Raw genomic sequence first — 27319 nt, 5'->3', positions numbered from 1 at the left:
ACATAATTAGAGCCTGTTCACTTCAACTTAATTTTAGTTCAGTTCAGTTCAGCTCCTAATTTCCTTCTCTCATAAAATATTCATTTCAGCTCAATTTAGTTCAATTCAGCTCCAATCAGTTCAGTTCAGTAATGTGAACAGATCCTTAGTAGAATTTTTTTAAAAAAATTTAAAAAAATACTATGTACTCTTTAATATTTTTCTAAGCAATCTCGGAGGATAACCTGATATGTAGACTCTCTTTTGTTTGGTAAATCTGTAAATAACAAAAATATGGTCTTAAGAGTGATTATATATGCATAAACGTAGGTTTCTTTAATAAAGATTCTATCCTAAAACACCGCCAATTTTTAGCCAATTTTTTTTTTTTTTTTTTTTTTTTTTTTAAGAATTTTTAGCCAGGTTAACTTTGACATTTTTGTTTGATCTCTTTGCCTAATCTACGCTTAGCAACAATGTATCATGTTTAGTAAACCTGTTGAAAATTTCTAACATAATACTGCGCAAATATGGGAACTAAGCTCCCATCTGCAATCCATGTATTAGTAGCAACCTTGCTAAATACAACCCTGAAGCAGGATCTCGAAGACTGTTCAGATTTTTACGAGATGGATTAAAGGAATCGATTGATGGATCAAGAACTTGAGCAGCAGTAGTAAAAGAGATATATCAGGATGACAATATTGGCTCAGGATTGTATTTGCAAATTAGTCAGCAAGTGTCGCTATAATTTTTTTTTTTTTCTCCACTTTGCCTTAAGGTAATGTATAATGTTCATATCTTCTTCAATTTTATTCTTGTAAGGTGCTAATAACACAAAATCAATGTCATCCTTTCTTTATTCAACTTGTGAACACATATAAAGAGGGTGTTAACTACAGTGCTATTTTTCCAGAGATCCTAAATTATACGAGTAATACATGACTATTAATTCCAAACAAAGCATCGTCTGAAAAAAGTTGTGTCCGTGTACTTGTGCATATGCAAATATCAAGCGTGTGTTCCATTTTTCCCTGCAGATACAATTCTATGTAACCAAACAGCCAACCCCTAATTATATACAAGTAAATACCTTAGGAAACTATTCTAAATCTTATTTTGGTCAAGTTCATATATTTAGACTGTAGTTAGGTCCCAAACTTTAAATTTCTTAAACAATTTCTTAAAGTAACAAATACAAGTTGTAAAATAGTTTAAAACTGAAATTTTTTGTAAAACAATAAAGAAGAAATCAAAAAATTTCAACTAAAGATCATTAGCAGTACCCTTTAATAAGCAAGACTGCCAACTTTTTTTTTTTTTTTTTTGAAAAATTTAGAGTAAAGGAAAACAAGTATGCACAAGCTGCACAACTATTAAGGTACCGGAACTGAAAATCAACTACAGGAAAACAAAACGGATTGAAGACAATATCATCAAACTATGCAGGAAAACAAAATATGGAGTATCAAAATACATTTTTAGAAACTAAAGCCTTTTTAACCGAAGCAAGATCAGCCAGTCTTTCCCAAACAAATTTGATCACTGTAATATATTTAAGAGTAATATCCATTCTTGAAAAAACTGAATGGTGCAATTTTCAAGAAACAGACGACACTGTTTCAACTTATTACCCTGTTTCCTGTATTTAGGGATTATATCCCCAATAATCCATTCCTGAACATCATAAACCATGCCCTGTGCAACTCAAATGAAAAAATTATAGGTAATATTTGTAAAAGATCTATGTCTCAAAATTCATGCTTTCAAAATTTAGGTCAAAAAGGAAAGCAAGAGCTTTGTCCATCTACTACAAAGATATTACATTATGCAAGTTCTGTAACCACAATTAGTGGTGTATTGACTCTAATAGTCAGCGCAAGTGTTCCGCTTTGACATGCCACCAAAAATAGCCATCCAATTATAACGAAACATTATTTGATCAAGTTCTTGACTCAAAAATCCGCCATATACCCATTGTAGAAAAAACAGGAAAATAGAAACCTGATGAAGTAAACTTGCATGAATTCCACCTCACTATTCCAACTTCAATATGCAAAGAGCTCCACAAAGACCCATCTGTCACCCAGAAAGGAATACATGATAAAAATTGGATCAGAAAACTCAGAAGATGGAAAGGAAATCCTATCATTAATTAATAATCATAGATTACTGGGACAAAACAATAGAAAAGTTTGATCCAGATCACATAAAAAAAAAAAAAAAAAAAAAAAAACCATACGGCCTAGGTTAGTCATTCTTCACATCTGATAAGAGATTAACTGGCACAGCAGCTATGGTTCAATAATGTCACAGCATTCGAAATTTTAAATACATTTGCAAAAGGCAGATGAGAAAAACAAGATGTCAGAGGCCACTAGGCCAGAGAATGCTTTGTGTTCCACATATTGATATCAGGGGCTAAAAGAGGTGCACAAAAGTCTGGTAGACAATTTCTTAATGAACTAATTTCATGCGATGAACTGAAAAATTAATCTAGTCTATTAAAACTATCATGCAAACAAAAAGGTAGCCAAACAAACGTAAGCACCACAATCTAGATCCACTAGGAAGATAAGAATACAATTAACCTTACCTCTAACCAATCTTTGTGTTTCCATGAAATGCAAAAACACGGTTTGGTTTATAGCCAAAGTCCTAAATCCTAACATACCTAGGGTTAACCACTCTAAGAATAAAGGGAACTAGATTTAGGAAATAACCTGTACAGGACGTTGACGACAACAAAACTTCAGCTTCCTCGTAGAACTCTCCGAGGATCAAGCTGCCCGCTACAATAGCTAGATGGAACAGCAGATAGTTCCTGCCTGCCTCTCCACTCCTCACCCGGCTTGAGCGTTATCGGCTTCTCAATTGCAGCAGGTTCCACACACAGCATATGCTTGTACTCATCATCTCCAAAATCAGCCAAAGCCTTAGCTTTCTTGTCCCAAGGATTCCATACCACTACAAAAGAGAATAATATTTCTCAGTTGAACTATGTAAGCCAGCCAGCCAGTCAGTCAGTAGGTCAAGAATTTCATCAAATTTGACACATGAAAAGGTTACTTCTAAAAAAAGAAAATCAACTTCGGCAAGAATAGAAGTTTTGATATAACTCTTGCCTTTTAGAAAATATCTCAACAATCACAACTTCACAAAAAGGCACAATTATCCAGCCTTACACAAGGTGAAAAAGGAAAAAAAGGAATATAAATTTCTAAAAAAAAGATTGACAGCATTAAAATTTTCACAGAAATATATCCTTAAGATAATGACAGCTTTCTCAGCACAGCCATCCAAGTGCTACATCTAGTCAGCTATAAATATTCACTAAAACAATGCAACATTTACACGTAACTATTCTTGGAATATATATATTTCATGAAAATTGACTAGGGATTTTCTTACCAGCATCTGGTAGTCCATCTTTACGAATCACGAATGTCCTTTTCCTTTCATGATCCAGGATTGCAATCTTAGTGGGCGTGCTTAGATATATCTTGTCAATCTATTGATACACAACAAATTTTGATAAATTTCATGTTGCACCAGGAGGATGGAAAGAAAGAAGAAAGCAACACTCACTTCTCCTTCAAATGTGATGGCATCCCCCTGTTCAGTAAAGCGCTCCCTGCCCTTCGTGTTGTCAAGGTAATCCAAAGTCTCCAATCCTTCTACCCGGACTTCACTGAGTAGATAACAAGCAAATTTGTAAGGTTCAAAACTAGCTGTAATAGATTGTAATATCTTAACATCTACATTAGGTCGACAGCTAAGTTTAGATGCATGCTTCATAGTGATGTTTATATCAGCTCTTCTTCAAGCAAAATTTGTTCAAAACATAAATATGAATCATCAATTCACAACCAACAAGATATACAGCACCCATCTCATAACTAATTGGTAGTAACCAAAAAGCACTTTCACCTTCACCTAGGAACACTAAGAAATTTCAACACAAAAGTGTACAAAATTGAGCCCCACACTCACAAACTTGCAATCTGCTTCTTCTGTTCTCAAGCTATAGGTCAGTAGACTTCCTAACCAACAGCCTACTCAATAAACATAAGTAAACACATTTTTTGAGCCTCCAAACTTTGCAAGTCAGTAGGTTGTGACCTTCAAGACCAGAACATGCAACTTATACGTTTTCTTATTTTATAAGCTTGAAGCAAGCTCCTTGTGAAGCCAGGAGCCCAGGACCAACAAAAATTTTACAATTGTTTCATCCAAATTTTCAACCAGTATAAACTTTCAACTATGTCTCATCATGCAAAGAACTGAAAATTACATAAAACCAGCCATTCATAACTTAAGGCATGAGTAAAGGACATAAAAAAAGACAACTGATTCCTACTTTTAGAAAGAATCAGAAGAATGTACATGCACGCCTAGTCAACAAAGGCAGGAGTCAAAATGAGTTTGACAACTTTCTCTACACCAGCTTATCAAATCATGTTTCTGTATCAGCATGAAAGATAAGGACAATTCAAATACAAAAAAAAAGTACAAGAAGACATAACATGTGTGGTATTATACTGACTTGTGACAAAATTGGAATTGAAAAAACAAAATTAAAAAATAAACTATTAGCACAAAATGTTGTAATACCTGATATCAGAAACAGAGAAATAGGTGTGATAAGCAAATGAAAAGTTGAATGGCTTTGTATCAGTGTTTCTAACTCGTGATGTCAGCATCAGATCTCCTCCAGGGGCCAAGGTTACTCTCAGACGAAATTCAAAACTACAAAAGATATAAGTTGTTTCAATTCAATGGGTACAGCAACGTGACTGACAAACAAAAGGAAGGAAATACTCTCTAATATTATACTTAGAAAATATAAGGATCTACGTCAATATTCAAACACACCATCACTTCATCAAAGGGAAAACTTACATGTGAGGCCAAATTTTCAGATCATCTTCAGAAGGTTTCAGCAGCAAATCAACGTAAGACTTGTTAGCTGTGTTTGCAGGAGAAGGTTGTGATTCAGGATCAACTTTCCAAACCCTATTTCTGGCAAATCCATGAGCTTCAAGCATTCCATGATTGCTGAACTGCACCATATGGTACATATTTCACATGAGGGAAATGAAGATAAATAATAATGAAAGGGAGAGAAAAGGGTAGAGGCAGGGAGCATATACCTGAGGGAAACATATTGGTATGCCTCCGCGAATTGGTTTTGGGGGCTTAAAGATAGCCTGGACAGCACAACAAATATCAGTAAAAGTAGATGGAAATAGAAATCTCAGATTCAGAACAATGGAGTTGAATACTAGCATCCAACAAGAAATTTGAATTTCAAGATATCATGTGTATAGGCTCTAACTAATCCAACATGTACAGGGACAATATGCACAAGACACTCGTATGAATTAGGACATCAATCTAGTAATAAAATTTGAAAATACTACCTCCGTTTCAATCCTCAGGTTATAAACAAAAATTAACTCACCTTGCTGCTTACGAAAAGTAACTCCTCCCTGTTCTCATTCTTCCAAGAAGTGACATGAGCTCCATAGAGGTAAACCTTCATACAGAAAAGAGAAAAAAAGAATATCGTGTATAATAAGAGCCGATTACACAATTTCACAACTATACAACTAACAATCTAACATGAACGATTATACAATTTTACAAATAGGTTAAACGATTATACAGTTTGCGATTCAATTGAAGCATTTACGAAAATCAAGTATGTAATAACATCGTCATTTTGCAAAGAATTCAAGAATCTGGCAAATAAACAACAAACAGAATTTCGATTATTTTCGATCATCAAATCAATCGCAAAACATTGACAACACGCAAATGTTCGATCAAACATACGCAAAATAGATCCGATTAACAACAAAATGCCGCTAAAAAAAAATCAAGAAACCTCAACAGCAAAACAAATGAAAACGAAATCGTGAAAAACATCGAAGAATCGACAGAAATCCAGAAATCAAATGCACCGAAGGAGAGAGAAAGTACCTCGGCAGAGACGCCACTAGCTTCGCGAAGAATGACCTTGTCAAGGCCATTGGCGGCTTTGGTGAACTCGACTGGAAGAAGAGGAGGATTTTTGGGGTCGCTTGAAGAAGACGCCATGATTATCTTCACATACTGCACCTTCACTGCACCTTCACTCTTTGATTTTCTCTCTCTTGTTCGTCAGTTAATATTAAAATGTGTAAAGTTTTTTCGTACAGGATTCTATTTTCGCCATTTTGTCCGCTTTATATAGTACTGTACTACGTTTCAACAACAACCAGATCTTCCTAAAAAAATAAAAAATAAATAATTTTTTGGAAAATTATAATCTAATAATCTCAACTTTAGTCGGTTTTTCAAAAACAATCCCACCGTTTGAAATTCCAGAAACAACAGTACCTTTTGCCCCTATCTTCCATTAACAATCTCTGACCGGTTAGATTGTTTTGGTAACCGATTTTCTTAAGTTATTAGACATGTGTCGGATTTTAATAGGTTTAGTCTAATTTTTAATATTAAAAAAAAAAAACTAATCTAATTAAAAACAAAACGCCCAGCCCTGCACTAGGCCAGCCCTACCACTGCACTCTTCTCCCATCCCCGCCCTTGCATTCCTCGTCAACCCCTGCAACCACCACCCTCAAGGCCGAAAACACCACCAGTTGCACACCCCTTCCACGACCATCAATTTCGCACAATCTCGGAGTTCAACGATGATATAATTCGAACACCCAACTAGGCATCCTCACGACCAAAAATCGGCAACTGGGGAGTGGGAGCGGCGGAGAGAGGGGTGTGGGATTCTGTTGGGGGCTGGCGGTTGAGTTTTAAGGGCTAAGCTAGGTGGGTTTTTCGGGGCTGGGGTTTTGTGGGGCTGTAGGCGTGGCTTTCATGGGGGTGGTGGGTTTTGTATAGGTGGGTTTCATTGGGTGGTTTTTGTGGAGTTTTTCAGGCTGAGGGTTGTGTTTTTAGGGCCGGGAGGAGTATTTTGGGGTTGTGGGTGGTGTTTTTGGGGCTGTCAATAGTGTTTTCGGGTTGAGCTGGTTGAGTTTTCAAGGTTGGTGAGGATTTTCGGGGCTGTGGGTGGAGTTTTTGGGGCGGGGTTTGGGTTTTGGGGGTTGTGATGGTTCTCCGGCGTGGTTGGAGTTTCGTAGTGGCCTAATGGGTGGAGGTGGTGGTAAAGGGTGAGGGTTGGGGTGGCCATGGTGGTGACTGGTGGTCGGAGAAGAGATTAAGTTTTTTAAAAAAAGGGAAAATTTTTTTAACCTGTTTAACAAGTTGTAGGTCAAAGGGATTGTTAGTGGAAGATCCTTATCAAAGACGGGATTATTTTTGGAATTTCAAAAGGTGGGATTGTTTATGGAAGACTGACTAAAGGTGAGATTATTAGATTACAATTTTCCGAATTTGTTTTAAAAAATTAATGATCAGATTAATCAATCGAAAAGGTGTGCCCATTGCAACATAAAAGGAAAATTGTTCTGTGTATCCATGAGGTTTTAAAATGCACTGTGTATCCTTAAAAACTTTTAAATGCACCGTGTACTTTTGATGTCTTTTAAAAAAATACACTGATCATTTAACAAATGTCATATCATTGACTTATCAAAAACTAAAATCATGCTCACACACTCCCTTATAATACTTTATATTTATTCGTGCAGTAAAACTGTCAAAGAGCAAAAATTACATCCAACTTTGAACTTCATTGATAATTCCAAATCCTAATTTTTTTTATGTTAGAGTTTGATTTATTTTCTAAGTTTACTTGATAATTAAATGGTTTAGCATTACATAAGCATTACAATGTAATAATTCCATATAATTTGATGCTTATGAGGTCTCAATCTTACAAAATTACCATTCATTACGAGTCTAGGTTTTTTTTTTTTTTTTTTTTTTTTTTTTTTTTTTTGCAAACCTTAGATGTACACGATGCATTTGAAAGTTTTCAAGGGGACACGATGCATTTTTTAAAACCTCAAGGATACACGGAACAATTTCCCAAAAAATAAAATTAGGGGGTGACAAGATTAGGTTCGGGTTGGTTACTCTAATTAAATGATACTTATAATACGAGTAAAATTTTATGTGACAAATACTTTGTATAGTATTCTTATAAGCGAGTTATTGAGATCAGAAGGTTTTGCGTAGAACGGACTCTTGTGAGTCCAGTTTATAGCCTTCAAACACACCATCTCTATTTTCTCTCTCCTCCATTTTTACAATCCTTCATACATCACCATTTTTTTCACATTTTCTCTCTCCTCCTGATTTGGATCCTTACCTCATCGTAGAAGCTTCATTCTTCTTTAATGGCGGATTATTGAACGCAAACCTGGACAACTACTGCCACCGCCGCCGCCGATGAGGAGGATACGAACACCGCTCTCAATCTAATGAGTTACCAGCGAGAAGGTTCAAGGTTGGAATTGTTGGAACCATCGTGGTTGTACCTGAGCTTCTACATGGAGTGTAATGTAGAGGATTACAAAGAGGAGAGAGAATATTGGGAGGAGTTTTAGGGAAGATGACGACATTTTTGGGGTATTTTGGGGGGTTTGGAGGAGAGAAAGTGAAAGTGAGGTTGGAACAAAGTGATAAGTGAGAAGTCCCATGGGAAGAGAAAGCTGGGAATAATGAATGATTAGTTGCGAATCCTATTTTGCCTGACGAATATTATGTAATAACTGATCAATATTATCTAAAATCTGACCATTATTACTATCTAATACCTTATCAATATTATCTAATTTTTGATACTTATTATCTAATTTCTGACCAATATTATCTAATATCTGACACTTACGGAGTATTATCTAATTTCTGATACTTAATATATAAAATCTGACCAATATTATTTAATTTCTGATTCTTATTATCTAATTCCTGACCAATATTATCTAATTTCTGACACTTATTATCTAATTTTTGATACTTATTATTTAAAATCTGATCATTATTATTTTATTTCTAATAATTAATTTTTTTTTTTGTATGATTGGACTCACGTGAGTCCGTTCTACACAATATTTTTCCTATTGAGATATTGTGCTTATTTTTTTGTTACTTCGTAACACCTAATGTACATTTTCAGGCCATTCATGCTAATTCATTTTATTATTATATTATTCACTGCGTCCAATCAAAACTTTTCGGGAGTGTTTTTTAGTCCAATTGCTAAAAAAAATGAAAAGTAGACTTTACGCAGAATAACAAGTTAATCTCCTTAATAAATATCTCAAGTTTAGCATTATTATTATACTAATAAAAATGCCTCAGGTTCCGTGAAATCTAATTAAAAAATTATTTTATAAGCCTTTTGTATATCTAGCAATCTAGCATACCAGAAGGCATTTGACGGAGCTAACAAACATGGTTACTGAAAATCGTTATAGCCGTACATGACTTAACTCATGGTGAGTTACGTCTATTTTGAGTTCGGTAATGAAGTGCTTATAAGGCAAGGGTTAAATGATATTGCAATCGTACTGGGTTTAGGGCCTGTTCTCATTAACTGAACTGAGCTGAACTGAACTTATTAATTAGTGAGTTTTAACTACGGATTAATGATCTTTGATTATTTATTATTATATATATGTGTATATACAAATATACATATTAAAATATTTAAGAAAAATATACTATATAATTAAAATATTTATGAAAAATATATTAAAAAGGAAATTTTGTTTTTTACCACCTCACAAAAACACGAAAATCTCTTTTACCACCTCCCAAAAAAAGTATTTTACTTTACCACCTCATAAAAAACACGAAAATAGGTTTTACCACCACTTAACGGTTTCCATCCAAAAATTCCGTTAAGTGTGGCCCACAGTAACACGTGTCAGCATTTTATTTGTTAAAAAAAAAAAGAGAAATTAAAAAAAAAAAAAACAAAAATCCTAAAACTACTCCAGCCAACACCGCAGCACCACCCCCGCGCCACCGCCGCCTTCCCCCCAACTCACCGCACCCCTCCCCGAAACCACCACCCGCGTCGCACCACTAGCCCCAACCCACCTAAATCCTCCCCCTCCCTTCCCCACAACCGTATCGCCTCCAAAAACCACCAAACCCAAAACTCATCCCCCCAAAAACGACCACGAATTTGACCTTAAAAGGCTGAAATCGGCCGATCAAGGCCACTGAGCCCCAAAACCGGCCGATTTCGGCCATTTGTGGCCAGATTCGTGGCCGTGGTGGGGATCTAGGGTTTTGGGTTTGGTTGTTTTGGGGGCGACGCGGTTGTGGGAAAGGGAGGGGGAGGGTTCAGGTGGGTTGGGGCTGGTGGTGCGACGCGGGTGGTGGTTTCGGGGAGGGTTGTGGTGAATTGGGGGGAAGGGGGTGGTGGCGCGATGGTGGCGCTGTGGTGGTGGCTGGGTAGTTTTAGGTTTTTCTTTTTTTTTTTTTTTTTTTTTTATTTTTTTTCTTTTTTTTTTTATTTTTTTCTTTTTTTGGCCAATAATAACACGACACGTGGCTTTATGGGCCCACTTAACGGATTCCTAAACGGAATCAGTTCAATGGTGGTAAAACCTATTTTCGTGTTTTTTATGAGGTGGTAAAGTAAAATACTTTTTTTGGGAGGTGGTAAAAGAGATTTTCGTGTTTTTGTGAGGTGGTAAAAAACAAAATACCCTATTAAAAACATGGAACCCCAAAAGATTTTAAAAACATATACTATATAATTAAAAAATAAAATATTAAATGGAAAGAAGAACACAAAACACTTTTTAAAAAATAATCAAAATTTAAAAAATAAAATAATAATAATATAATAAAATAATAAAAAAAAAAGTTGGAACAAAAGCAACAGAGCCAACGGTCATCCCTCCTCTTTATTATTCCCATTAATACAAGGCCTAGCCCCAAACCAACTTTCTCTCTCTTCGTCCATTTCTCCTTCCTCCCATAGTCCTCCAGATCCAGCCACAACTGTTGATTATCATTGTGGTTTGTCGAAGATGCCGATCTTAGCGTTAGTGTCCAATGTAGGAACGAGGGTGTTCTTCTTGAATCCTTTTGCCGGCCGCAACTGTTTATCATTATTATTATTTTTTTTATTATTGTCGTTGTTGTAATATAAGCTTAAAAGTATGAAATTTGGCCTTATATCATTAGCAATATCATTAAATATAAACTGAACTGAAAATAATATGATGAGAACAGGGCCTTAATCAATAGTTGTTTGGCAAAATATTATGTTGGTAATTAGCTGATAACTGTTTGATATATTTGATTGTATTAACTGATTTGATAAGTTAGTTGCATTAGATATTTTGACTAAGGCCCCGTTCACTTCACCTTATTTTTGGTGAAGTGAAATTATTTTTACTGAACTTAAATTAATTTTACTGAAATGAAATTAATTTTGCTGAACTAAAATTATTTTTATTGATTTTTTTTTATTATATTTCTTCTTTAAAATTACCGATTTTTATTGAACTGAAATTAATTTTATTGAACTGAACTTATTTTTAGTGAACTGAAATTATTTTTATTGAATATTTTTTTTAAGGTGAAATGAACAAGGCCTAACACTTATATAGATAATACTAGTTATTTGCCCGAGCAACGTTTGGATATTCACAGGAAAAAACTTATTTTATAAATTAATATAAGTTTGTATTTGTTTATATATTGTGTATACATCTAAATATCTAATTATGTTATCAAATTACGATGACATACGTTAATGTATAATATCTCTATTTTTGTAGTTTGCTTAAAAATTATGAATTTAAAATTGAGTTAAAATTTTTATCAGTAGAAAACGAATAATACATTTTAAAGATTAAAGGGAATAAATATTTTATAGATTAACAATTTAATAAATATTTTATTTATTTAAAGCTGTTGTTTTTGTTCAATTTTTTAAGCTGCATATTATTTCTCTCTCTCTCTCTTTTTTTTTTTAATTTTTATTTATTTATTTATCAAATTATCTTATTATGTTTTAAGGAAATAAAAGGAAAAAAAATTTGCAGGAAATTTTTTGGTGTGGAAACGAAACGTGTACTTTTGGGATAATGTTGGTGATTACGTTAGTATATAGTATTGATTGATAACGTATTTTAAAATAATACGAGTATTCAGATAGCCCTTACTGAATGCCCAGCTGTTCGATTTTACAAATTAATCCCTCCGCCCACTTTTATAATTCTCATTTGGACTTGCACGTTTGCCAATACAACACTTTGACCATAAATATCGTTAGTTGCTTATTAGTAAAAAATATAACAATGGAATATTAATAGTCTATTTATCGAGACGAATCAATTAGCACCCATCATGACTATGTTACTCCGTATGTCTTGTACGAGGCATGTTAAAAGTAATTTAGAAGATTCTCTCACATTATGAATAGTGTCAAGATTCTAAATGAGAAGTATAAAAAGGGAAGGAGGGAGTAGTTGATTATAATTCCAATAAACTTTTTAAATCATCTATTGATCAACTACAAAAATTGTTTACTATATAATTTTGTGATCAAATTAGGGATGTCAATGGGGCGGGGCGGATGTTGGCCTTCCCATCCCCATCCCCACCTAATATTTTCATCCCCACCCCCATCCCCATCCCCATTCGACCCGCCCCACCGGGTACAACTCCAAAACCATCCCCGCCCCACCCCCCACTTGGATATCCATCCCCACCAAAGACCCGCCTAATCCCCACCCAAGATCCACCTAATCTCCGTATCTCAAATAAACAATCTTACATAATTGATACGAATTATAAAATAAAACATTCTACACACATTTTTGTGTTATAATATAAGTGTCATACAAAGTATTATAATTAATATTGTATTTCACGTAATTATTTTATAAATAGTATAAAAGTATGTAATTTTGCTTTAAAAGATATATAGATGTGGGTATGAGGTGGGGATGGGGCGGGTATGAAGTGGGGCGGGGCGGGGATGGGGCGGGTACAACTTAAAATCCACCCCCGCCCCATCACCCATGGCGGGTATGGTTTTTATCGCCATCCCCGCCCCACCACCCGCCAAACCGAGACCCATCCCCGCCCCACTTGGGCGGATCTCCTACTTGACCCGCCACACTGACATCCCTAGATCAAATCATCTAATGACACCTAAAAAGACTAAAATCTCATCGATTATCTCTTTACCAAACAGGGCTTATACGTTTTTCATTCCCGCTTCCCAATACGCGAAAATCACACATCCCTATGAACACTTTTTAATTGAATTCTCTACTGATAGAGCTAAGCAAGTACGGAGTAAACTATCAGTCTATCAATCAAACAATTGAAAAAAATTCACCTCAAGAAGCCACTAGTACGGAACCTAACAGTACTACAGTAGTAAGAGTTGCTAGAATGGAGACAGTAACAGCGTTTCATCCTCCCTTTAGCGGTTTACCATCGAAACCCACCTCCATTTCCACCAAAATCATGTATTTCTCTCTCCATAATTCTATGCGTTTTCGTCACTTTAAACCCCAGAAACAGTTTTCTGTTTGTGCCTCTGAAAAGCACCAGTTTCAGGAGGAGGGTACTTCTAATTCAACCCAAATACCAGGTTTGAGTTGTTTTTGGTTGATCCATTTGTAATTATTTTGATGGGTTTTCTTTGTTATTATTCGCTTCGTCCGTCCCACTTTAATAAACCACATTTGATTGATATACTACTATATAGTTTTTTTTTTGTGATTCATGAAATTGTTGAGGACAAATATATTATTATGATATTAATGATCAAATCCTAAAATAGAGATGTGGCATACTCACTGAAATAGTAAGATATAACTCTATGTTTTTCTTTGAATTTTGTTTAATTCAGACCCATTTGTGAAAAATGATTAGTTATTAATTTGATTGATGAGCACTGTTAATTCTAATATTTACGTCTTGTACTGTATTTATTTAGGCTGTTAAATTGTTTGAAATGAAGTCTAGAATATTTATGTAGGGATAAAGATAAACCTTAAACTCATAATTGGTGCCAGAAATGAAAGCTGCTGAATTTTTTCTTTTGCTTGTGTTTGATGGATATTGTGAAACTTGATTTGAGATGTATCATGTATGTAGATTGTAAAGCGGAGGAGATATTTAAAGGGAATGATGATCCTGCAAAACAGATTGATTTGGGATGGTTGCCTGCATTTCCCCATGCTTTGGCAGCATCCATGGCTAATTTTCTATTTGGGTATCATATTGGGTAAGTTCTTGATGAGGAAGTATTTTGTTTTTCGTGTCAAGTGGCTAAGTGTTGTTTTAGTGTATATTTTTTCCTCCTCTGCAAAAGCCATAAGCCATGCTTACTATTAAGTAAAGAAGGCAAGTAACAGATGTATTTATTAAAGCAATGGTCTCCTTGATCGTAATTTAAGGGTTTGAAGTAACAGGCCAGGAAGAAGAATGTTAACTTGTTTCTTTCATCAGATACCTTTCTCTTGAATGGCAGTAAATGTTCCAGTGCTAGCTGATTTTCCAAATTCTGATGCTTTTTCGTGATTCATATATGCTTCATCTTTTGTCTGCCATGATTTTGTTTGTTATGAGTGTATGACGAGCTTTAATTAGGAAGTGATAGCAGTATATGCTTTTTTTTTTTTTTGCAGAGGTCATGAATGGCCCTATTGCGTCAGTGGCACGAGAACTTGGTTTTGAGGGGAACTCTATACTAGAGGGCCTTGTAGTGAGCATATTTATTGTCGGTGCCTTCATTGGCAGTCTTATTTCAGGCGCCTTGGTTGACAAATTTGGCTGTCGGCGCACACTTCAAATTGACTCTATCCCATTAATTGTTGGTGCTATTTTGAGGTAATTGCTGAACAAACTTGTTTTGTTTTTTATACATAGTAAAAATTATCATCACGTCTTTGTTATGGTGGTAGCAGTATGACTGTTATTGCAATATGACTATCATTCTACTATGTTCCTTACATCACCAACGCATGGCTTATGTGAACATGTCTATCGAATGGCTTTTTTTTTTTTATATAATTTTATATATATATATATATATATATATATATATTTTGTTTTTATTTTTATGAGAGCTGGTAAATTTATAACTCTCTTTGTTTCCTTTTGTTAGTCATTTTTACAATTACAATTGCAGACTAAATCAGTAGTTCTTCCTCTTTATGGTTCTTTTGATCCTACAAGGTTTACTTTTGAATATATGAGGGCTGCTTCCTTCATTGGTAATTGAGATGATTTGATTGTGATTATAATGATGAGTGTTGGGATTTGGTAAAAGGTTTAGGGTCTTGTGGTTGGTTTGTTATCTATGGGTTTGAAGAAGGGGCAATCACAAATTCGACTTAAGGTTTAGTTTGGGATGAAGTGGATGACTTGGATCATTTCTATTTTCTTTTCTATGGTATTCTTAATTTGGGTTTTTCTTATTTGCATCTTTTGGCAAAAGCCAAATCTCTTCTCTAATATTTTTTGCTCCATTTTATGCTTGATTCATGATTCAGTCTGCCTTTCAGAGTCTTATGCTACTGATGTCTCTTACCTTTTTCTTTATTTCATTTGGTGGGACTTCAAGACACTGTTGTCATGATATTGGATTCTTGGTTGCAATATAGTTGCCATGTCTTCTTATCACTGTTGCATTCTTTGCGTTTAATTATTTTAAATGATTATATTGATTAACATCATCTTTCTGTTGTACCTTCTTCCTTATCTTGAGAGGACAACTGAATTCTTTATGATTACCTTTCTTCATTGTAGTGCGCTCATTAATTATTCATTCTTCTCTTTGGAAGCTGTACTTGTTTTAAAATCACTCTATGTGTTCTTCATTTTCGAGTTTTGTGAGCAATAATCCACAATTCTTCTTTGCCAGGTATATTTTCTGGAGGAAAATGTTTTGAGGTTTTGTGAACTTGTTAATTTGAACTTACATATATGCTGCACTTCAAGTTTAGTTGTCAAGAAGACTATTAATCTCAGTAGGTGAGTTGGGATTTGAAGATTACATGTGACTTTCTATGAGACAACTAGGAACCTCCAAACCTGATAGTGATAAGTGCTTTATTTGTGTTAGTGGGAATATGTATATCACTCTAGCAAGATTGTGTTGTCTTGGAAGTCTATCATAAATGAAGAAGTCATGCCAAGGCAAAGTCTCTCTGGAGGCTTGCAAACAAAGAAGAGGCCCTGTAAGAGAAGGTTAGGGGGTGTTTGGAGTGAGAAGGTATTGCTCATTAGTTTTTTCTCTCATAAAGTAGGCATTTAGAAACCCATCTTAGGTGGGTTGCTCATTATTAAACTTTTTGTTCCTTTCAAAAATCCTAAGTAAGGATTGGATCAAGGTTTTGTTTGGCATGAGCTTTGGAATTATGATATCCAAATCAACATTTAAAGTTTTACATTTCAGATAATTCTGGAATTGTCTCACTTATTGACTTATGGAGGTGATAGCATGGACTGGTATCCATATTCTAGAATCATTAGTGTGTTTCTTTTTCAAGACTTCCTAATGGTAAAAAAAAAAAAATAATTGTGTACTCTTTAATATCAGAAGTTATGGCAAGTTAATTTGGCTGGTTGACAAGGGAGGTTCCATTTCACTATTAATATTTGTAATGTTGAATTCTTGAAGAGAAATAGAATCAGTTTTGGTTTTCTCCAATGATAATTGGTAGACAAAGTTTTCTTCTTAGAGCATTTTTAACCTGCATGGGCAGTAATAAAGAGAAGATTCAATGGAAGGTGCTGTGAAGAAAAGTTTATTTAGCAAATTGGTGAATATAATCTCAACAGAAGAATTTTTGTGAGTAGAATACTAAACAATAGCCTTTAAGGCATGATATTGTTGGCTATAACTTTCTTTTGTCCATGGTTGAACCCTCCTTTGGTGTTTCTCATTTAATGTCATTTTGTTGCATTCTCCCTTAATTTGATGCCTTCCCAGCTATTAAGAATCTTTTTACTTAAAATTTCAAACTTCTAATATTTGACAAGCTTAGAAGATATCTCATTTGTGTATGAATTTATATGTTTCAATTGTTAGATTTGTATATAAGCTGCATAGCTTCTGATAATTTCTAAAGCAATTTTGATTTCTTGTTTACTTATTGAGCTGTCTGCTTCATATCTTGACAGTGCACAAGCACACTCTGTTAATGAAGTACTTTTGGGAAGATTTCTCGCGGGCCTTGGTATTGGGGTGAACACAGTTCTAGTACCAATTTACATATCAGAGGTACTGCAGAATTAGTTACAGTGTGTTTTTTTAATGTAATATTCATCATAAAGGCCTTTTTCTTTTTCTGGTTGAATTATTCCCGTTTTTATAATGTTTCCAATTGTTTTATTTCTTTACAGTGTGTTGTATAGTTGACTAGCCTTATATATTTTTAAGCAAGTTATTGGTTAGTGAGAATGAACTAATGAAGTGTATTGTTAAAAAAAAGATAGTACCTATCATGGTTTTGCTTCTCGGATGCGGTTGCGATCACATTACCACTTTTGCGGGCAATCTGGATGGAATAAGGTTGTTGCGGCCTAATTTTTAGGTCATGGTAAGCTCAAAATCCTGTACAATGCAGTTGTTATGCAGTGATGCGGCCGAGATTTAATACCTTCTTTCTATAAACTAATACTCTATTAATATGATTTATTAATATTGCTGGGCCCTAATTGGTGTTGGTGAGGATAAGTTAGCTAAGGTAACTCCATACTTGCTAATCAATTGGATCCTTCCATTCTTGTTCACTTATCATCCTTTCTTTTCTATGCATAGGACTCCATTGTACTATCTCAAATATACAGAATTTCTGAAAATCCCACTTCATTGTGCTACTGTGCTCCACTTGGCCGTTGTACCTCTTCAGGCTCTTCTTGTCTTCATGAGCTTGAGAAATTGTGGGAGTAATGGGCCATCTTTCTGCCTGATGAGGACTAGTGGGCGCAATGATATTTTATCATTCAGGGGCCAATAGATGAAAGATCATTTGGTAGTGCTGTACAATTTTAAATGAGAATATTTCACCAGAGCCGCTATCAGCTACGAGTGATTTGAGTATTGGAGTGCGCCTGGCTTGGTGATTGTGCAGTAGAGCTCAGCACTACTGTTTAATGAGTTCATCACTTTGAATTTGTGACGTCTTTGTTAAGGCTCTACAAGGTTAATTGATGTTGTGTATAGAAGCATATTGGGTGCTGTGTGTAAAGCAGGAGAACATACAAATGTATATTACTAATTCGAAAGTATTTTTAAATTTTCTAATCTACTACAAACTCCTCCTTCTATAATAGGAAAATCATTATGTCAAAAAAAAACTTCAACAATAGGCCGGACTTCATGACAGGGATTAAGGGCTGTCTTTCTTCCCTCTTTGGATAGGCTAAGATTAGGATTATGTTCAGGTTGCCACTTAGCCTGACCTATCTGTTCTAAATTGAGCTGGTTTTTCCTTTTATGATTTTGATTATCATTAACCACATGTTACTTTAACTTTTATTACTGTTATTCAGTATAATGTTTGTTGTCAGTATTATTCAGAAGTATTCTTTGAAATTAAGCACTCAAATGCTAAATTAATAAAATAAATTGTACAGAACACAGCATAGAATACATACTTAATTTTGAAAACAGAGTGGTTTCTCCACAATTATCTTTACTGATGCTTTATCAATTTACTATTGCTATTGTGTAGGTAGCACCGACAAAATATAGGGGATCTTTGGGATCATTGTGCCAGATAGGTACTTGTCTTGGGATCATAGCCTCTTTGTTAATTGCAATTCCAGCAGAAAATGATCCACATTGGTAAGTTCTTGTAATAAAAATTGGTATCCATTATCTACTGAAGAAATGTGTTTTGGTTAGACAGATAACTGAGATAATACTCACCCTTACTTACAGTTGCAGCAGTTTCATAAACTTTTGATGGGAATTTCTTATTTTATTGTTATAGTACTCCATTATGAACAATTTCTGTTTAGAATCCCACCAGGTTTGGATCTTGCTTTAGCTATGAGGCATCATGCAGATAATATGATATTATTATGTTAATTATAAAAATGCTCTCCTTGCACTTGATAGAGGGGCATGGTGGGAGAGAATCTTGGTTGAAGACACAGAAAATAAAATCTTGGTTCATGTGATCAACCCCATCACGGGGGTTAAGGCTCAGATATTTGATTTTTTTTTTTTAAATTTTTATTTTTATTTTTTATTTTTAAAAATTGTACCATTATCAATTTATCATCCTAGTGCTACCATCATGTAACATTACACGAATACAATATTTCTCTGTTTTTAATAGTTTGTTATATGTTATAGCACACTGCTCATTACACATAGGAGGTAGGACCGTAGGAACCCTTCAATTAAAAAACATTGTGACTTGATTAAGACACCTGTCTTCTTATTCCACTATAGTTGGAATACCACATCAAATATATCATTGTTTCACTAATACTTCTAAATATATTACAACTTAGATGACTTATAGTAAAAAATGGTGGGAGCATAATTATTCTACTAATCTACTTTGTCCCTTAGTGAATTAAGGTATTAAATAATGACATAAATTACAGATAATATATTTTTATAGGTCCTAAAAATCACCAAAAACTCTGCAAAATGGAGGATGTAGGCTCCCTTTGGAAGGATCAAATCTGTAATTTTGGTTGGGTATGGAGCTTTTTTATTTTCTTTTCTCCTTATTCGGACTTTGATTCATGAAGATTGTTCTTGTTAGATTTCATTTTTAATGCTTTATTGGGCTTCCTTTTGCTGTACTCTTTTTATCCATTGTCAGATTCAGCTCGGTTGTCTTTCTGAAGTATTAAAGTAATTGATGAACCATCATATAGAAGCATAAGGAAACAGACTACTTTCGGGGAACACACACACACAAACACATACATGTATAAGCATGTGTGCTTTTATACTTTGTTTACATCTAACATATATGCATATTTATTTTCTCAGTGGTTTGTACTTTATACTTGAGAATTAATGTGTTGGGTATTTTTATTTGTGACTGCCTGGAGGTTATAATTTTTGCTTAAGACACTATATTATCCTAAATTACAATTCTTTCCATTATGTGAATTGATGCACCATAATTTTTGTGATCAACTGCGGTATGGTGGTGTTCAAAGTGGGTGGATGGACGACAAGGTTTAGCTTTGTGAAAGAAAAAATACAATGAAATTTTGCAAGCAAAGCTGGAGTCAATTCAAGGTTTTTGGGATTTCAAAGTTGAAATTAGAGGACACTTGAAGACGTTGAAAAGTTTTGAGCGATAAGCATCCTAATCAAATGAGCTTTAAAGCAGATATAGTTTTATTAGTTTAATTGGAAGGGTTGTTTTTGAAGAAGAGCCAAATTTGTTGAATAAGCTGTAGGTGACATGGGCCAATGGTGTGCTAGTTATTTGGAGTTAAAATCTGTATATAATTTGAAGTTGTTTATTCATGATGGAGTACATGAGACAGCTGCTTGTTTCAACTTTCAAGGGTAGTTAGCTTTTTTTGTCCAAGGGGTCAAATGTCCTTCTTTGAGGCTCATGTAAAGGTGGAGTTGTGCTGCATTCCTAGGTGCTCTGGGCAACTTCTTTGTTGATGTTACTGCATGATTTCTAGCTCAAGTGAGATATCTGGACATTGTATCATATATCTCATTATGATGTTATTTTTTATAGACCAGCAATTCCCAAATATGAATCTCGTCCTTGAAAGAATTTGAGGTCGCTATTACCCTATATCCTTTACCGGCAGCATCATTAGACTGTCAAAGATTCATATTCATTTTACACAATGGGGAGTATTTTTTTTTTGATAAAGAGTGTCTCTTGACACCCACCCTTCACAAATACCGCCTAATAGCAGAAATATTGGTTGGAAGACTTGGAACAATAATATATGAAGTATTTACTAAGATAGCAGCAGCAGTAGTATTAGTAGTAGTAGACTTGGAACAATAATATATGAAGTATTTACTAAGATAGCAGCAGCAGCAGCATTAGTAGTATTAGTAGTAGTAGACATAATAGGTGCTAGTTGTAATTTTCAATATTCTTTAGCCTTTTCTCTCCCCCCACCCCCTTAGAAAGAAAAAGTAGTGCTCTTTAGTTTAAGTAGCTTGATAGTTATGCTGCACTGGCAGTGAGGTAGGATGAGCTGTTGCAACTTATTTGCCTGTAGCCTTTCCGTGATGATATTTACTATTAATCAACCTGGCATGAGGTGAAAGATTATGCTATTTTGAAAATGGTTTCACATACTTGAGTTACGTGCCAGCCCTCTGATTTCTGAATCTTTATTTCATTAACCCTTCAATTTGTTTCTAGGTGGAGGACATTGCTATACATTGCGAGCATCCCTGGATTTCTTCTTATGATTGGTATGCAGTTTGCAGTGGACAGCCCTCGATGGCTATGTAAAGTATGTCTTCTACAAATAGATACTCTTTTTTTGCTTGGTTGTCTTATCTATTTTGATCCTGTGACTGCAACGTGTATGCAGACAGGGAGACTTGACGATGCTAAATCTATTCTTTGTAACCTTTGGGGCCCTTCAGAAGTTGATAGTGCTATAGAAGAGTTTCAGTTGGTATTTAATGGAACTGAGGGAGATACCAACTCGAACTGGTTGGAACTCTTCAAGGAGCCAAACTATAAAGGTTGTATTAGTATTAATCTGCATGTTTGGGCTTCTGCTAAAGTTAGATGCTCTTGTATTTTTAATATTTGTGTGAAGTAGCTTAGCTACTTTCAATCTCTTACAAAGTAGCTACCATATCGTACAATATCATTATACCAAGGCCTCTAATAAACTTTTACCTATTAACACTTATAATCATAAGGAGAGATGTAACCATTAGCTTAAGCTTCTTTTGCTGTGCTGGCTCTTTCATATCCTTCAACACAATAAGGACCAAATGATGATCTATGAGTTTGAGTCCTATACTCCTAGACCCCTTTAACAGTGGGTAATGGGGCACCGGTATTTTTGGACCTAAGTATTTTGATGAGAGGGAGTTGTGGGGATGAAACCATAGGCTATACCTCCCACCAGCTTTAGTTTTTGTATTTGTTACTTCACTGATTAATTCTGGGGCTCAGGGCTTGCTTTATCATGCAATTAAAATTCAAAGTAGCCTTTAAAAAATTATTAATGTACCTACTAAGTAGAATTTAGTTATTAGTATTATATATTCATGGGAAGTTAATAATTGTTCCCGCACTCTATGCTCTCAACTTCTTTTCTCTTGGTTTGGATGAGGACATGATAATGTTGATTATTTGCAAAAGTCTGATTCATTATTTTTAATTGTTGCAGTGGCACTTGTAGGAGGTTCTCTTTCTACTGCAACAATTTGCAGGGATAAATGGTGTCCTTTATTTTTCATCTTTGACCTTTCAAGATGTTGGGATTACAAGTGCTGCTTTAGCAAGCATGTATGTTGGGCTCACCAACTTTGCAGGTGCAGTAACACATTATATATGCTTCTTTGCTTCAATGCATTTCTATTTATATAATATAAAGTAGTTTATATTCTCAACTTGCCCATCTATTCTCAATAGTCTAATTCCTTGTTACCATCTTACCAAGGTCAAATTTTAGGCTGAAAAGGATTTGGTTATCCTTGTAATCTGTGCACAGTAGAGTTTTTAATTATAGGATATTATCAATTGGTTTACCTATATCAATTGATTTCTATAACTTCATCACTGAGTTGCACTCTTTATGTGAACTTTAGGGGCTCTTTCTGCATTGTACTTGATTGATAAGCAAGGAAGGAGAAGACTTCTCATTGGAAGTTATTTGGGAATGGTGAGTTTTTTTAGTGGAAATGGGTGCCTATAGGCAGAGAGTAAATTACACTGCTATGTCAGACTTTGCAGGATCAAGGAGGATTGCGTAGAGAAATATGGGGGAAGCACAAAACTGCTCTCTACAAATTTTTTTATTACATTTGGGAAAGAAGAGGGGGTGGGGGGGGGGGGGGGGGGGGATTGGAATGTGGAAAGGATAATGTGATTATTTTATCAGCTTGTCATACCTTTATGAGTTTCTAGATAATGTAACCTTACTAAATTTTGCAGGCTGTGTCGATGTTTCTTGCAGCATATGCCATCAGCTTCCCAGATGAAGATGTCAGTCACAACTTATCAATCCTGGGTACATTAGGGTATGCTTTTTGTTAACTCAAATTTGCGACTTTCTTTTGTTGAGGATTGATGGCGTCTGCTGAGCTGTTCCAAGCCTATAATCTTCTAATATGTGCTTGAACCTTTCACGACCTGTATGGTACAAGGTAATAATTAAAGGGATGGTAATGTGTATGTATATTGTATTGTGTTCCATGCCCATACTTAAGTCTATTCAGTCCCTGGTTTCTGGAAAGACCAAGTTTATCCCAATTTTGTTGTAAATAATCTTGAAAATAGTTTAGTGAACTGGGATGGGGCGACTGTGTTGAAAGGATTAAGTATGTACTAGCAAGTTTATGATTAACGACAATTAACAATAATCGAAGAACAAAACCAAGTAAAACAAAGAACAAGAATGAATTTACCGTGGGAACCCAAGTGCCGGGAGAAAACCTACCAATCCACTATGGAGTAACTTGATGATGATGATTACAGGCTCTCAATATACCATGAAAGCTCACACCTTTCTTAATTCACTCTCTTAAACCCTAAGAAGATGAACTAATCTCAAGAGGCTTTTTCTCTTTCTTAAATCTAACATCATGACCTAATTAATGACACATGAGTATATATAGTCCAAATACAAGGCAAATAATCCAAGGGCTAAGAATACAAGTTACTAACAAAGAAGAAATCAAGACCGTAAAACCGAGGCTCAAGCGCGATAAAACAGAGCCCCAAGAAACCCAGTGGAGCGGGCGCTCCAAAGGATAGGAGCGAGCTCTGATTTCCTCTGCTGAACAGCTTCTCGTAAAACAGCCATATCTTCCTCGTTTCTTGGCCAAATTGAGCTTATGACCAGTCGTTGGAAAGCTCTTGAGATAAGCTATCACCTCTAACTTGAAACATCTCAATATCATTCCTAGATTGAGAGATATTCTCATTTGAAGTCAGCCCTTGTCTTTCATTGTTGCTTTGTACCAAGCAATCAACTCATAGCTTAACTACCAAAGCTATACTCTCCCTTGCCTTCTTGAACCACTCTCCACACACTACACAACCTAACATGTGTTTCCCGAATATTGTACTGTAATCTGAAATTGCTGCTTTGAACACTGGGCTAGGCTGGTTCTATCGTAAGATAGTACATGGCCCAGCTTGAATTGGGCGTCTGGGTTAAACTGACTCATTGATGTGATTATGAAAAAAAAAAAACTTGCTTGGTGGTTCTTGGTAGAGATGTTCCCATGTAAATAATACTTGTATATTCATTACCTATCCTTATCTGACCTGACACCAAACAAATTCTAGGGTTTATGCATTTGAGCATTTTTTGTATCAGTGCACCTTAGTGTTTTACTGATATTGTGACTCCTTTTCTGCCTTTTATGTTATGTGTCCTCAACACTAAACTAGATTTAGTTTACTAGAAGAAGCAAAAGAGCGGTTGCTTTTTGTTTACAAGCTTGTAGGCTTAGTGGGCATATAATTTGAGTATTTGGCTAGGGACTCTGAGATGTTGAATACCTTTCAATTCTGCATGGACTTTGAGTCTCATAAACTTCTATCTTAGAAGTGCTATACTTATCACGAGCACTAGATCAACCATTCATTTGAAGAATGTCATATACATCTTCAGTCTTTTAATTCCTTTAGTAGAGAGAAAAGTGTATCTGCTAGTGATTGAGAGGCCCCAATTATTCTCTGGATGAGACTCTCTTGGATAAGTGCTGAGCTTTGGTGCTGATTTATTAACACCGGGACCTGCAATCAATGAAGCTTGTTGTATGTTACTTATTTTATATGGAGCTTCTATGTGTTTATCAGTTTCCCCATTAAGCAATATTAGCTTGATTTGTTAGTTGTTATCCTATATTGTTGGTCATCCAATGTCCCCCATCTCCTAAATTTTCATTTTACGTACCTTTCATAAGAAAATATACTGAATTTGCTCCTCTATTTTAGATACATGTACTCCTTTGCAATTGGAGCTGGCCCAGTGACTGGCATTATTATTCCAGAGCTCAGCAGCAGTAGGATGCGAGGAAAAATTATGAGTTTCAGTTTCTCTGTCCACTGGGTATGTCTGAATTTAATTTTAACAAGGAAACGGAATTTTTAAAAAGAAAGTAATGGTGTGGCAACCATGCTAAACATGATGGGCATAGTCTAGGGAGATCCCCATATGATGGCAGTGTGACACCAACGAGAAGTAAATTCAGTCTATTATGCACAAAATTCCTTGTGCATCATTTGCAGAAAATCCTATCAATGTTCTTGATTTAATACTAAGTATGAATAGTCAGAAGCACTTCCTTTACTCCTAAAACTTACACAAGCATGCAAAGATAGACAGTGGATACACGCATTTAACGCCCACAATCTCAATCAGTTCATTGGTTGTGCATCTCATAACAACGTGCTGCACACACATCATCAGAAATACCCTTCTGACCTCCTGAATTGCTATTATAATTACCAGTTAATCCTTGAGCATATCTTTTGCTATTTTATGTATTTTTAAAAGGACAGGAAGTGGAAAAGGGAGTAATTTCAAGAGTATCATTATATTTTGTGTTCTCAAGTATATTTATCAGGGTGGAGTTTGATGTATGAATATAACTTGATATGCCTTCTCTTTTAATTTTATGTTTTGTTTCTTAGCATCAACTACAGGTCTCAAGTTATATTCCTCGTGCTCATTAAAATAATTGTCATATTTTCCCTAAGTTCTCTCAGGAATTTTTTGTATTGGCGCACTACACATCATCTTTACAGTTAGAACCAACATTTTCTGTTATAAATGAGATGATTTGATGAGTTTTGTGGGAAATATTTCCTCTAATCAGTACCTGTTATTGTTTGCATCGGCATCAACTAGTAGTAGCTTCTGCTTCCTTTTGTACTGGAGAGTACATGTTTTGGCCATTTCATTTTGGTTTTTAGGTTTTGCACCATAAAAATAAAAATAAAAATTCTGGTTTATTGGAAAACTAGTTTAGGTGCTTATTTGTTGTGCTAAGCTTGTTATGTATTCTGGATACAAACAGTTTTTGTGGTCCTCGGCAGTGTGAACAAGAAAGTGGTTGGTGGAAGTTGTTCTAAAGTTAACATTTTCATTTCCTGTAACCTGTATGCCTGAACATTCTTTCCATTGTTTACCATTAGGTTTCTTTCCAGTTCTTACCAGTTGGCAAAATGTCAAATGAAATTCATTGTTGCCTAGGGGGAAAAAAAAAACCCTCTTTTGTTTGTTTTTGGAGAGTGTGTCATCATCTTTATAGATTTTTTTTTACAATTTCATAATTGTATCTGCGCATTTGGTGCTTCTCAGGTCTGCAACTTCTTGGTGGGTCTATTTTTTCTTGAATTACAAAGGATCTTTGGTGTTGCTCCAATCTACACGAGTTTTGGTGGAGTGTCCTTGCTATCTGCAATGTTTTGTTATACCTTCATAATAGAAACAAAAGGCCGGTCACTTGAGGAGATTGAGATGTCACTTCGGTCTAAGCTCCCAGGACATGACAACTGATTGCCGATATATGCATAAGAGCTTGTTTGTGCTGGCACTCTGCAAAATTTCATCAGATTGCTACAAATGCATCATAACCAACTAGCCTTGCCAAAGAGGGTGGAGATGAGTCGCCATGATTAGCAAGGAGATTCTGGTACCCACTATCAACATTTTGGATGTCTATTCGTTTCTCTGCAAATAGTCTGTAACTTCTGTTCTAAAAGCAATTTCAGTACCAAGTTTGGTTATAAATTAAAAGAAAGGAAAATCATTCTGTATATCTTGTGTAAATATACATGTATTTTGCAAATTTCATGTTTGATTCTACATTCCAAAAAAATGTAAGCGTTTTTAGTTCAGCTGCGTAGTATATAAGATAATTTTTTTGACACTATGGAGCTGTTTTGTGCAAGCCAATTTATGATTCCAACATAGGTCAAGGAGTCTCAATCTACCCATGGTGTTCATTAAAGCGAGCTACACTAAGACATGAGCAAGCAAATTTGCCTTGGATCTGTTGTGGGTGATCTACCCTCAATTTCTTACAAGGATTGAACCACGCCTGCAGGGAGTTTAAGAGAGTCAATGATGCTGGACTATGATGGCCAAAAGCTGACTAATGTTTGCCTCTGCTTTTTTTTTCAAAATTTTATGAGATTTATTTCTCGGATTTTTTTTATTTTTAATGTTTTTGGTACCAAAATAGTGATTTTAAAGAATTTTAGCTACAGAAATT

General features: G+C 35.1%; 1 protein-coding gene and 1 pseudogene across 2 annotated transcripts; one reads left to right on the top strand and one right to left on the bottom strand.

Annotated features, from left to right (window-relative positions):
• Nucleotides 1–1657: 1657 nt before the first annotated feature.
• Nucleotides 1658–6144, bottom strand: LOC145578688 (putative glucose-6-phosphate 1-epimerase). Its single transcript, XM_081635983.1, has 9 exons — nt 5965–6144; nt 5444–5518; nt 5133–5189; nt 4882–5042; nt 4594–4728; nt 3568–3670; nt 3391–3490; nt 2703–2946; nt 1658–2058 (listed from the first exon to the last, which is right to left on the bottom strand). Exons 1-8 carry the CDS (start codon nt 6079–6081, stop codon nt 2732–2734), a joined length of 963 nt encoding a protein of 320 aa, XP_081492109.1. The 5' UTR covers nt 6082–6144; the 3' UTR covers nt 1658–2058; nt 2703–2731.
• Nucleotides 6145–13386: 7242 nt separating this feature from the next.
• LOC145579935 (putative plastidic glucose transporter 1) lies at nt 13387–27303 on the top strand (annotated as a pseudogene). The gene is made up of 12 exons (XR_014099248.1): nt 13387–13519; nt 14029–14158; nt 14562–14763; nt 17062–17161; nt 18618–18730; nt 21264–21357; nt 21439–21595; nt 22255–22399; nt 22676–22749; nt 23022–23107; nt 25035–25149; nt 26404–27303. The product of XR_014099248.1 is annotated as a putative plastidic glucose transporter 1 (transcript).
• The last annotated feature ends 16 nt before the right edge of the window (nt 27304–27319 follow it).

This window comes from Chenopodium album, chromosome 14, assembly GCF_948465745.1.
Source record: "Chenopodium album chromosome 14, dcCheAlbu1.1, whole genome shotgun sequence".
Lineage (NCBI taxonomy): Eukaryota > Viridiplantae > Streptophyta > Magnoliopsida > Caryophyllales > Amaranthaceae > Chenopodium > Chenopodium album.
The sequence above is the reverse complement of the archived record's forward strand: the minus strand, read 5'-3'. Positions and strand labels throughout refer to the sequence as shown.

What these genes read in the sequence shown, in the direction of transcription:
- LOC145578688 (XM_081635983.1), bottom strand. Translation starts at nt 6,081, where the DNA reads ATGGCGTCTTCTTCAAGCGACCCCAAAAATCCTCCTCTTCTTCCAGTC. An exon ending in CTAGTGGCGTCTCTGCCGAG is followed by an intron (nt 5,519 to 5,964) that starts GTACTTTCTCTC and finishes TTCTGTATGAAG; the next exon opens with GTTTACCTCTATGGAGCTCA. An exon ending in CCATCACATTTGAAGGAGAA is followed by an intron (nt 3,491 to 3,567) that starts GTGAGTGTTGCT and finishes GTGTATCAATAG; the next exon opens with ATTGACAAGATATATCTAAG.